This window comes from Opisthocomus hoazin, chromosome 20 (genome assembly GCF_030867145.1).
Source record: "Opisthocomus hoazin isolate bOpiHoa1 chromosome 20, bOpiHoa1.hap1, whole genome shotgun sequence".
NCBI lineage: Eukaryota > Metazoa > Chordata > Aves > Opisthocomiformes > Opisthocomidae > Opisthocomus > Opisthocomus hoazin.
Genome location: NC_134433.1, coordinates 10,746,956 through 10,760,130, shown reverse-complemented (window position 1 = coordinate 10,760,130; position 13,175 = coordinate 10,746,956). Strand labels below are relative to the sequence as shown.

Genomic DNA, 13,175 nt, shown 5'->3' with positions numbered 1-13,175 from the left:
AGGGTGACAGAGCCCTGGCCCAGGCTGCCCAGGGAGATTGTGGAGTCTCCTTCTCTGGAGATATTCCAGACCCGCCTGGACGCGGTGCTGTGCAGGCTGCTCTGGGTGACCCTGCTTCGGCAGGGGGTTGGACTGGGTGACCCACAGAGGTCCCTGCCAACCCCTAACATTCTGTGCTCTGTAGCCAGCTCTGTTCTCAGACTCACCAGTCATGCCAGTTACATGGTGAGGTGCACATAACGGCAATCTGCAGTGCTGTCCTGTTGTCTATTTTCTCAGCCTTGAGTAGTGGCTTTGGTTGGCAGGGGCTGTGTGGGTTGTATTCATTCTCTTCACAGCTCTGCCTGATAGGAGATGTTTGCATACTATTGGCTATTACGTGCATAGTTTTTGATCTGTCTGGGAAAAGCCTTGTGTGTGAGGTGGCAAAGCTGTTAGAGGTATCAGACTGAAGAGGCAGATGCTGTCAAGGTCCCAAGGTTGGGGGTAGGTGGCATTGGCCAGAACTTGGACAGTGATGAGATTGGAAATAGTCCTAGAGAAAAACAGTATAAAAAAACCTCTGAACATGGCATTCTCAGATTTGGGGGTGGGGAGGAGTGCTGGGGTTTCCCTGGTGGTCCTTTTCCCATTTCCTCTTTTTGTCTTGCCACAGATAACTAAGCTTGTACCCTCATTCTGCCATATGTACTGGGGCTTCATTTTGCTGTTGTATCTGAACTGTGTCATGGTATAGGGTAGAGAGGAAGAGAACTGCTCCACATGCATGACTGATTTATTTCTTTGGAGTTGGTCCTGTGTATCACAGTGAAGAAACAAACAGGGTCACATTGCTGCCAGCTTAGAAATGAAGCCTATCTGCACAAGCTGTTCTCAGTCTGCCAGCTCACAGGTATTCTTGCTGTGGATTTCTCATGTGCAGCACCATGTTCCTGTGTACTTGTATGGGTGTTTGAGAGATTAGATAGGGCAAGAGGAGCTGGGATCTGCTGGAGAAATGCTTGCACAACCACACATGAAGTCAGATGTACTAGGCTGTTGCTGGAAGGACACTGCAAAGAGAAGTACCACCCAAGCATTAGCTTGCTTAAAACCTAAATAAATATTTTCAGCCATTAAACTTTGTATGTTGGTGCTTCTGATGCTCATACTCACTTGCAGTATTGACCACTTCTTAAAACAGGCAGCTACAGCTGTGTTGAGGGGGATGTGAGATTGTCTTTCAGCTGAAGAAAGTATGAGAATCACAAACCCTTGTTTCCCCCGAAGCAGGGAAGAGAACACAGTTATCTGGATCTAATCAGTAATTGCAAGATTTGTCACCCTAAAGAGAAAGGTATTTATCTGATGATACTGTCAGCATCTTTGAACATTCGGGGCCCAGCATACAGCTGCCTGTGGTGAAGACCTGTGGGCCTGCAGGCAGCAGTCAGCAGATGGTGCTGCAATGCTGCTCTGCCGCACAGTTTAGACCTTGCTCTGCAACAGTTTAGAAAGACCTGGCTCAGAAACCCTGCATTGCTCCTTGGGAATCACTGCCCATTGGTATGTTTCCACACTAGCCTGAACGTGCTTGTATCCTCTTCCTGGAGTTTAACCTGACATGATTTTTGAGGGGGATTCAAAATGTGCAAGCACTGTACTCTGAGAAGTGATTATTGCACAAACAGCTTAGTCCCATGGGTATGAGCTAGCTCCCCATAGTACAAAAAAGTCCTATAATAGTTCTGACACATTGTCATCATCAGACTGTGAAAATGGCCTTCTGAATGGATTTCATCCATGCCTGCCAGAAGCATGGTGGGACCTTACAGGTCCAGTGCTATGTGATATTTTCATTAATGCTATTTGAAACAAGAATAGGCCTGTTAAAGTTGCAGAGCATGGAAGAATTGTGGTGTGTAGTCTAAAGAGGGTGGGAGAGGCCTGACAACACTGAGGGTCACTGCAAGGAGGAAAAGACAAATTTATCCTTTGTTTTCATGCTCGATAAGACATGCTGTTCTGGTCTCAAACTACAGCAAAAAAAAAAGAAGAAAATACTACAGCAGCGAGGAAATGCTAGTGGATCGCCTGGACAGCGAGGCAGTCTGTTCCTGGAGTGACACAGTGAGTGTTGATCTTCTGTATGGAAGTTGATGACTGTCCCCAGCCCTATTTTCTGTGTTTCTCTGAAAAACCACTTGCTCTAACCCCAAGGGGCTCTCCCTGCCCTCATAAAATCCTTACATGGGAAACTGCGTATTCTTGTTCAGCAGGGTGCTCCTAATGTGAGCTGTGGGAGTAAGCAAATGCCATTTAGCCCTTAGAGACAGCATGTCCTCTCCAGGGACCTGTCTTTTAAAGACCAGCCAGTTCATATTCACTTAGCCTGGATCCAGGGTTTACCTGGCCCTGGAGGGTGGGCACCACAGCACATGTGGCTGACCCTCGACTCATCTGCTCTTGACCTTTTTCCTCCCTGCACTGCTGCTGTTAAGGAGTCCAGTCGCCAGCAGCATGATGAGTACACATCCGGACTTCGTGGACTGCCGTTGCAGAATTATGCACAAGCAAGCTTCTTTCTCTCCTTTATGAACCGGCTGTCAGCCCTGCATCTCAGCGTGTTGCTGCCTAGCTTCTCTCTAGCCTCCTGCGCTCTGAGCCAGCAAGGTCTATTGTCGTCTCTTGTGCCCCAGATGTTTGTTCTCTGTTGCTGGAAGCAGTTGCCAACTTCTTGTGTCCTTCCCAAAGCATCCTTGGCACTTGCGCTCAAGTTTTAGGAATGGGATGGGGGGGGAGGGGCACCCTTAGCTTGCCATTGTCCCATGTGCTCCCAGCCTGCTGCTCTTGGTGATGAGGAGTATGGTGGGGACACAGTCCTGGAATCTTGGCATGGGGACAGCTATGTGTTGTTATTTCTGGTTCTCTGCACTCTTTGGATTGCTTTCCACCTTCCTGCAAGGCATTTTCAGGGGTAGCAGGGTCAGCTTTTTGGAGGGGCTCTGGGCACACAGGGGAGCCCAGCCCTGGGACTCCATTGAGGCATTTAGACTGGGGTAGAAAAGTAGTTTTCACACCAAAGAGCACTTTGAATCAGGAGCAATACCTCTCCTGGGAGGAGAGGCCTTTGTCATGCTGAATTACACCCATCAGAGTTAGGGCATGGAGTCTGCAGGAAAAAGCCATCTCTTAAAAGGATAGTAAAGGGCTAATGGTTGCCATTACTCCAGGCTAGGTCCTAACAGCAAAGCCGAAATGTGACAGCTTGTTACCTGCCAGGCCATAAATCTCTGTGCTCTCAGCTGAAGGGGACTGATTTTTCCTTCTGTGAATTCCCCAGCGAGAAGTGGAAGAGGCTGCCCAAAGAGGCAGCTTTGTGGCTGGGATGTAAGAGTGGGGGGATGCTGTGTGTGCTGGGGTTCATATGCTGGGGGGGTGTTTGTGAGAGACCTGGAGGGGCCATTAAACAATCCTGCCTACTGTGTGATTCGGTCCTACATCCTGTGGTTGAAAGGAGCAAGGGGAAAGCGATACAAGCCGACCCCAGAAATAGTCTTGTGCCAGTAAATTCGAAAGGGAAATTCCAGAGAAAGAGGAAGTAAATAGAAACAAGCCTGAAAATTTTAAAGAGTGTTATAAAAATCTTTCGACTCAGCGGAAAGGCAGCCCAGGAAGTTCTGAGGGACTGGCAGGAGGTGATCAGAGCCAAGTATGCAGAGGAAACTGAAAAGAGAGGAATAAAAACCCCTGATGATCCCGAAGGAGATTTGATGTTCTTAGGTACCGTGGTGAAGGTGATTCTGTTCCTGGGGATGTGGCAGCAAGGACAGTGGGCTGGGAAGGGTACATACAGGGACCATGAAGAGTAAAAGGTTGCAACCACAAAATTAAATTCACTCCTGGGGAGCAGAAGCAGCAAGTAGTCAGCTTAGGAGATGGGGGTGTCTGCACTGGAGAGACTCTCAGCTCTGCTCCTTCAGGGCAGAGAATGAGGAGCTGATAGAGGTGGGAGTGCCCAGAAAGGATGCTCTGGAGGAAATTTGTAAGAAGTGCTCTTCTTCAGTGGTTCCAGACAGAATAGTTGAGCTGAGCAGGCCAGAGGGGTTTCAGAGTGAAGCAGTTAATCACATACCAAAACCCCACAACCACTGAAACCACCTCCAGTGCTGGAGGGGAACAAGTGAATCTAGCATTCGTCCTGGGAATAAGAGAGCAAGCAGCTGCCTGGGCTGACAATGTTTGTACAGCCTTGTAGAACATCTGATTCCAAAACAATGTTGTGGTTAGTGACAGCTTTTAAAATAGGACTCTAAAATGTGAATAGGCCCTTGTAAAGACAAACCAGTTCAAATTCAGAAGGAAGATCCCACCTCTAATCTGGCCAGCTTCTTGAGCATGCTGGTTGCACAGCAGGACTGACACCCATCTGAGTGGTGGTTGTTTAGCTGCTCTGCTTGGGTCAGAAACCTGCATGAGTAACTTACTACTTTCATGTGGAAATCCAGTTTTGCATCTATTTGTATTCCACGGCCAGTTTCTCCCTGTATGTCCTTCTACCAGCAGTGTCCCCTACACCTCTCTTCCACCCCTGGTGTTGACTCTGATACAGTCACACAGATCAGTCCCTCATTTTCCTAATGCCTCAACCCAAGCTCTTTGCATCTGACTCTTCTGTTGTATAACACCGGGGCCTTGTCACAGTCTTGTGATTTGTAGCATGGGTCCTTACCTGCCCCAGACGCAAACAGTGGCTGCTGTTGTCCCTTGTCCCCAACAGCATGATCTTACAGTTTGCACTGCTGAATCAAATCTGTTTGCCAGTCCTCAAGGTCATGATAATCTTTCTGTGTGATATCCTGGTCTCTTCTAGATTGACGATAGCATCTTGATTTGCCTCATCAGCAAATTTCCTTCGCACTCTCCTGCATTTTGTGCCAAGATCATTAATGCAAATGTTACGCAGAATAATTTTTGAGGCAGAAAGTCAAGGAAAGGTACTGGTAAACCCCCTTCAGTCTAACGCATTCCCTTTTATCTGAAGCAATTACCATGCCCCTTTTAGGCAGCTCTTTACCCACTTTACATTTTATATGCCTGTCACATCCCTGGCTTTGCTAATAATTTACTATGTGGCACCATTTCAGATGTCTTACTGAAGCCCAGGCAAGTGAGATCTACTGCATTTCCTTTGTTGCAAATACCTGTGAACTTATAAAAGGAAGCTATTAGGTTGTGTTGATGTGCGTCAGGACCAACACTGTGTGATGCACTGCTAATATGTTGTATCTTGTGCAGTGCCCAAGGATCTGGAGACAGGAGTTCAGTGGGAGGCATATATCTGCAAAATACAAAATTATTTACATTAATCAGGGTTGGAGAAGACTGGGGTTTTACAGAATTAGTTGATGGAGCAGCATGCTAACAGATGACATTCCCTCAGGAGTCATTTGAAACACTAATTTCTGTTGCTAAGGTCAAATGAGCTACAGCTACTTGAGGAAGAAAAAGGCCTGTGGTAATGTTTTTGGGTTTATGGCCAGACTTTAAAGATATTTGGGTCCTGAGTATTTGGCCCATGTGACTGCGAAGTCTCTGTTCCATTCTTCTTCAATGACATTCAGGTCCCCTAAATGCCATTTTCTTTAGAAAATGAGACTTAACATCTTATTTTTTTAGAGTTGAACTTTAGTGCTGCAAGCCCAAGGATTAAGCAGAATATTGGAGTCCGTGAAGGATGGGACAGAAACTAATTCTCCAAATGCTATAATGTTGTTGCAGAAACCAGCAGGATGATCTCTGAATGCCATATTCACCTCTGATCATTTTGACTCAGAGATGGATAGAGCTGACACAGAAGACTTTGAGCCAGGTGATGAAAGCGTTTAGCAACTTGGAAATGAAAGACTGAAGAGAGTGGGGCAAATAGATGAAGGGAGTATAAAAATAAACATTCAATACTGATGATTTACCCTTTCATGCAGAAGAAAAAAGGGACATCCATCTGGTTAAAACCATTTAAAGAGAGAAATTGTGCGCTAGAGAAATATTTTGATACAAGGCATAATTAACATGTGAAACCCTCTGCCAGAAGGTCCCATCAAGGGCAAAAAGTAGAGAGGAAAGACAGAAGCAATTGCTATGAGATAACCCCAGCTATGTAAGTTTCAATATATGATTTTTTTAGTCTGTTTTTGTGGAAATGGGGTTATGTAATCTGCCGTCTGGGTGCAGGAGGTAATGATAGTTGGTGTCTGCAAACTCAAAGCTGAAATCACTTTTTGCAGTCAGACAACTTCTTTTTAAAGTCCCAACAATGTATTCACGTGGGCAGGCGCAGATCCCTGCCGAGGCAGTAGCTGAGAGCCACTGGCTCTTCCAGACTGCACAGAAGAGCTGTAGGTCCGTACATCTGGGAGACCAGAGGCTGTGTGCTCTTGCAAAGCTCAAACCAGCCCTGCTGAGAATTAGCCCCAAGATTTTCCTCTGCTTGAGCACAGGGGTGGGGTGCAAGCCACGAGGCAGAGGAGACGTGCAGCAGGTGGGTTGGGTGTAAGCACTGTGTGAGAGCAGAGGAGGAGGCTGTGGGTGCTGTTTGGGGGAGATAGGGCAGAGCAAAGCTGGGTTCACAGCACGGCAAGAAGGTGCCAGCGGGCTGGCAAGTGAGCTTCTAACCTAGGTGTTTCACTGTGCCTTATGCTTTGAATCCTGCTACGTACAGAGAGATGTATTTGCCTTTAGATAAAGCAGGGTACTTCTTTCTCACGTAAGTGCTTGCTCCACTCACACAGCATTTCTCTTCCCTGATTTTGTTTAAAGAAATGTATGTGCTTGCCTTATGGAGCAAGGGGTGCTTGAGGCTGAGGACTGGGAGTCAATATGGGGAGAAGGTGAGAGAAGCTGAGGCTGCAGCCATCTCTGGGTGAAATAAATCCCATGGGGTGGTCTCTAAGCTCTCTGACGCAGAGCTGAGGGTAACCAGCTCAGAGTGCCCCTGGGGTTTTGTAGAGTTGTGCTGGGTGGCTGGAGGGTCTCAGGGACATGTGCCTGCAGGCTCAAATCACCCCCCTGTGCTTTGCTGTAACACGTGCACACATGTGTGGGCTGCAACCCCTCCCTGGGGAGAGATTACTTTTGCTCTTACCTCTCTTTCCTTTCAGTCTAGTGTAGAAGGCACTCAGGCTGGGGGGAGAAGAGGTCTATCTTTGATCCAGGACCATAGGAAAATCCCTGTCCTGGGTTGTGGGTCCTTTGTACAGTGCATAGCACAGGATCCTATGAGGGGGAAGTGACAGTCGAGAATTTGAATTAAAAATGTATCAGTGGAGACTGGTTCAGGAATTCCACTTTGAATGCTGAATTACTTATGTAAAACAATACATGCAAGGGTCAGTGACAGCTCACTGCAGGGTGAGAATGACAGCTGATCTGTGTTTTCCTTGTAACCTCTAGCCACGGGACCTCTTTGCATAATTTTTATCAATGATGAGTGTCTCTTCCCAGACGGATGTTGCATAATGCCTTGTGGTTTTCCTACATTAGCAGGGGATGGTGGTGTTGGCAGTTTCTTAAATTGCTTTCTGCCTGTCATTTCATTCTGTCTTACGCTGGTGCATGGTGAAGGCAGAAGGGCTACTGTGATCCCTTTAGTGCTGCGAAGCGCAGGGCCCTGTATGTCTGGCAGCCTCTCCTGAAAGAGGTGCAGAGAGCATCCCTCTGCCCTGTCAGGGTCAGAAATACAACCTGCTCCGGCCACGTAGCTGGGATTTGTCCTCAGGCTAAGCTTTCTGCGCAGCTGAGGGGGCTTTCCTAAAGTCGGCTGCAGACTGAGGCAGTTGTGTCTCTGCTTTCCTTAGCAGGCTTGGGGACCAGAAGCGACACTGTGCTCTTCACAATGACTGAGATCATGCCCCGTCTTCCAGTCTAAATGAATCCCGTGACATTGGCTGGCTGCCCTGTCTGGACATGGGACTTCCTGTCTCCTCTTTTCTCACTCTTCTCCTCTCATTTCTTGAAATCAAGGCCCTGAGAGAGTCAAGGTTCTCACCAGCAGCAGTCACCCCAGTACTGAGCAAATCTGGGGGTCTGCACTGACCGCACGCTGCCCCTGCTGTTTCTGGCTGCTCTCTCAGTGCAGCTCTTCATGTATCACCATGCCTTGACTTGCTTCCCTCTGCCTTGCCAGCGGCCTGCCCTCTGTTCAGTGACTATGGTCCCTCTGCTCTTTTAACTGTGCTCACAGCCCCTGGGGGTAATGTGTTTTTTAGGCTTGAATTCCCTCATTTTCTCAAGGAGATACATGCAAGGCAGTGCCAAAGGCATCTGATAATGCAAGACTAGTGTCATGTTTGCTCATCACTGGCTTTCTGGTACCTCTCCCAATCCATGTGAGTTTGTCCTGTTAATCACCAGTGATTCAGAGACGGCCGCAGCCTGACTCGGGAGGAAGTTAGCGGAATCTTCAGGGCCTTTTTGTTTAACTACCTCTGCCTTATGGACCTCTTTATTACCTATTCTCTTTTCCCTTTTTTCCCCTCTGTGCATTAATTTTTGATTGTGTTGAGTACTTGACCATAACCTCATTTTGCTTATGCAAAGACAAGCCAAAAACAGGTGGCATCTTTGGCTGCTTGCTTCCCTTCCTAACTAATGGGCTTTTACATTCTTTTGGTTTTCAAATTTGTATTTGTAAAGTTGGTTTGTTTTTTGTATCTCCTGTGGTTCCCTACCTCCCCTGGCTTGAATTTCTCTTGTGTTTCTCTGCTAGATTAGAAAGTCTTCTGCTTACAGAAGTCTTCTATCGCAGGAGAAATAAAACCACAAGTCCTTTTTTCACTCTCCCTTTATATCAGTTCCCTATATTTAATTCCTTAAGCACGCTTGAACACAAACTATCTGCTTTTGCTGAGCTGCAATTTTGTGCAATTCGTTGAAATATCCTGGATTCCAGTTAGAATGGAAAGTATTTCATCAGCATCCAGTAAGAAGTCGCATCCAGCTCTCATCTAAATGGAGAACTGAAAGCTTGGCCAACCGCTTCTGCAGCAAAGAGGAAATATTTTTGCCATTTCCGTCAGAAATAATCTTCGCAATTGTGAGATTTTCTGTGGTTCCTCCCGGATGACAAGCTTTCCTCTGGTTACTCCTAAAGCCATTGCCCACATATCATCATGCTTCCACTTGTCATTGTGATGATCTCAGTTTCCAATATTTGCTGGGTGTGGGATATGCCTTACCACCACCCTGGCACTTCTTGTTTCCTGTTGCTACTCTTACCTATCCCATTCCTTTTCTCTCTGCTTGGACAGGCAAAGGGGCTCCCACCAAGCCGGCGTTGCCCACTGCCGTTGCTCATTGCTGGCTGTGGGCCCTGTGATTCAGTTCTCCTGCCTCACCTGGCCTCAACCCTGGCTTGGAGGCAGCTCTCCCTAGAAGCATCCCACCCTGGGGTTCAGGTAGCTCAGCATCTTGTTCCTACAGTTGAACCAGACAGCAATTGCTGGTGGCCTTCATCGTAACAGCCAGTTGCATACTTATGTCCTCCCTCACACTTCTCCTTGTTAAAATAAGCAGAGCTGGCTCTGGTGAGGACAGGATGGATGCCAGAATGACCCCATTCTGGAGAGCAGAGGTCTGAGGCAGATCTTTGTGGGAGGCATGGGAGTTTACAGGCAGAGAGGGTCATAAAATCACAACAGGCTTCTGCCGGCTGACCCTTGAACTTGGGATTCCTCTGTGCACAGAGGATGCTTTGAGGTTGAGAAACCTCTTAGTGACTCTGCCAAGGCCTTAACAGGGTAACTCATGCAGATCCTCGGTTCTCTGAGGAATTGAGCCTTTTCCTTCTGCTTTTGTGTGTCTAGTGACATTTGACAAGCAGGAGCATGTACAGCAGGTGCCACCTCTCCTCCTTCTCAAATGTGCCAGATACAGACCCTGGTCACCATTTAGTACAAAGGATTTATTCAATTGTAGCCCCAGGCACAGAGCGGCTTAAATAGAAATAGCAGAAACATGGGCAGTTGGAGAAGGGAGCTGCAGAGGTCATTTCTGTTCATGCCACTGCCCTGAGGCCAGGTCAGCACTGCCTGGCTCCTCCTGAAGTTCTCCAGCAAAATGATTTACACCCGTTCTCACCTCTGTCCCATTCCAAGAAACAATAACAACCTTTTCTCCTAATCCTAGACCTCCTCTCAAAAAGGTGCTAGCTCCGAGGGACGCATCCTTCAGATGGGGACCTGTTGGCAGGGGAAAGTTTTCTGGGCAGAAGGCCATTGCAGCCATCGTGGGGTTTATCCCTGTGCGTGAATGGGCAGCATCGCCCCTGCCGTGCGGTGAAGATGGGAGGACAGGCACAGGCATTACTCAGCATCTCGGTGAGTTGGACTTTTTCCTTGAATCAGGGCGGCAGGAGTTAGTCACGCCCGAGCAAAGGTCAGGAGGCAGGCAGTGGGAGGCCAGGGGTTTGCATGGGAGCTGGGCAGCAAATCTTTTGTGGCACCATGGGGCAGCATCAAGCCAAGGCTGGAAAAAGAGAAAAACAAAAGAGGAAGCAGCAAGTTTAGCAGCTCTTTCTGGGTGTGCATCTGCGGGGGTGTTTGGGAATTACCCTCTGGAATTGCATATGCTGTCCCTTTTCAGTCATGCTATGAGCTTCTTGAGGTTTCTTCTGCAAGGCTGCAATGAGCTGATCTCAGCGGGTCCCAGCAGAATCCTCTCTCTCTCCAGCTCCTATTCTTAAAGCTCTATCTCCTGACACAAGTGTATTTGCTTTCTTGGGGCTAAGCCAGTACAGAGAACTTAAATTGGATGAAATTATTCTGCTTGGGAAGAAGTAGGCAAGTGCTAATTGAAACAACTTGACTGTCAAGAGGCTGCAGACTGCAACCCAAACTGAAAGCCTTAGGAGGTGTAAATCCTCTGTCCACCCTGGGGACAGGGAGGGTGGCAAGCTAGCCTGCAGCCTGAGCCCACTGCTCCAGCCCTGGAGCAGGGCAACAGTGTCCAGTTTACAGGCTGTCCAGTCCTCCATGTGTCTGCAACCTTTCCAGCATGACAATGCTGATGGGGGTCCTTATCGCTCTCTACACCTACCTGAAAGGAGGTTGTAGTGAGGCAGGTGTTGGTCTCTTCTCCCAACTAACTAGTGATGGGATGAGAGGCAGTGGCCTCAAGTTGCGTCAGGGGAGGTTTAGGTTGGATATTAGGAAAAATTTCTTTACTGAAAGAGTGGTCAGGCATTGGAACAGGCTGCCTTGGGAAGTCGTGGACTCCCCATCCCTGGAGGGATTTAAAAAATGTGTAGATGTGGCACTTCGAGATATGGTTTAGTAGGCACGGTGGTGTTGGGGTGACGGTTGCACTTGATGATCTTAGAAGTCTTTGCCAACCTTAATGATTCTATGATTCTGTACTGCTTTTGACTTTATTACCAGTAAAAAGGGACAAATGTGAGACCCCAGTAACTTCCAGCTCAGCTCAACCTCATTCCTACATGATCTTTCATTTCCTACATGTCCAACCAAGAATTAGTGCTATCGGTGGAGATGGATGTGTGTGCAATGCATCGTGATGGGGCTAACTCTGTATCCCTGCTGTGACCACTGGTGAGAAGTGGTATTTGTGGTAAAACTGGGCAGAAGTTGGGATTCGATTCCTGGCAGAGGTTTTCTGCCAGCGGCTGGGGTGTCCATGCCGTGGCACCTGAGCTGGGCTGGGCTGTCCATCCGCGGAGCAGCTCCGCAGCCTCCCGGCACAGGGATGCTGCTGGGGCTGCTGCAGAGTGAATCCCTGCCTGGAGCTTGCTGGAGCGGTGTCACGGCTGCCTGCTTGGGACTTCCATGGGGGTTCTGGCCATGGAGCTTCCTGCCCCAGCTTGGCTCGTGGCCGGTGGGGTCCTTGCAGCAGCGGCAGGGTCGATGTCGTTGGGGTTTGGGCTCTGGTCAGCCCCCGCCGGGCACCCAAATGGAATCTGAAAGTTGCAGCCCCGTGGGCAGCGCTTCCCCTTCTGCGGTTTCCTTGCCTTCTCCAGCTCAGCAAAACGGGGTGATCCTGACATAATTTCCCCGGTATGATGCACTCATTTTCTTTCCTTGAAGTCCTGAGCCCGCCCAGCGGCCAGGGATAAAAGGAGGACATGGCCAGAGGGGCTGAGCAAGGTGCAGAGAGCAACCCTGCAGCACCCCCAGCTCCACTCGCAGACCCCTCAGCCCCGCAGCACCATGAAGGTCCCCGCAGCCGCCCTGGCCGCTCTCCTCCTTGTGGCCGCCTGCTCCCTGTCCCAGGCCCATCTCGGTGAGTCCAGCGTCGCTACGTTGTCCCCGGGACCGGCCGTGCCCTTGCTCCACAGGAGCTGCTGGGCAGGCGGAGAGCCCCGTCCCCATCCGCGGGGACCCTCGGGGCTGTGGGGAGGGCTGGGAGCAGGAGACCAGCGCCAGTGCTGGGACTGGGGCTTGGCCAGGGGTGTCCTGGGAATCCAGCACCAGGGCATAGGACACCAGGGTGGGAGAGGGCAAATCCCTGGGGAATCCCAAGTGCTGGTGGGGACAGAGCGTGGGCTGTAGCCTGTGGTCTCACCAGGGCTGTCTGTCTGTCCCTCCACCCTCACAGACGCCGTCCCCACTGCCTGCTGCTTCAGCTACCAGCAGCGACCTGTCCCTCGGGGCCTCATCACCTCCATCTACACCACCAGCAGCAGCTGCTCCCAGCCGGGGGTGATGTGAGTACCCAGCGCTGCGTGGGCTTGGGCTGCGACGGCCGGGGCAGCTCCCCGAGGGGGGCCGGGAGGGGGCCGGGATGCGGGCACCTCGCTGCCCCATCCCAGCGTCCCAACGCGGGTTTTCTCTCGGCAGCCTGGTCACCAAGAAGAAAAAGGAGCTGTGTGCAGACCCCCGGGCGCCCTGGGTGCAGGCACATCTGAAGCACTTCCAGACCCCGAAGAACTGACCCTTCCCGTGTGCCACCCCCCATGCTACCCCAGCGGGCTTGGGTTCCAGCCCCAGCACGCCAGAGAGTGCTTGAACTGCAGCCTTCTTCAACGGGAAAACTTACACTATTTAACTTATTTAAGTTAAACTAAATATTTTTGATAGGAAAAGGGGAAACAATAATTTAAACTATTAAAATAATAATTTAAAACATAAATAATTTAAACTGTACCAAGATGCCTGTTAATGAAGAGTGAGGACTTTTGATGC

At 49.4% G+C, this 13,175-nt stretch overlaps 1 protein-coding gene across 1 annotated transcript; it reads left to right on the top strand.

Annotated features, from left to right (window-relative positions):
- Nucleotides 1-12,103: 12,103 nt before the first annotated feature.
- On the top strand, nt 12,104-13,147 carry LOC142363746 (C-C motif chemokine 3-like). Its single transcript, XM_075440318.1, has 3 exons — nt 12,104-12,273; nt 12,589-12,697; nt 12,831-13,147. The coding sequence occupies exons 1-3, from the start codon at nt 12,201-12,203 to the stop codon at nt 12,922-12,924; spliced, it is 276 nt and encodes a 91-aa protein (XP_075296433.1). The 5' UTR covers nt 12,104-12,200; the 3' UTR covers nt 12,925-13,147.
- Nucleotides 13,148-13,175: the final 28 nt, after the last annotated feature.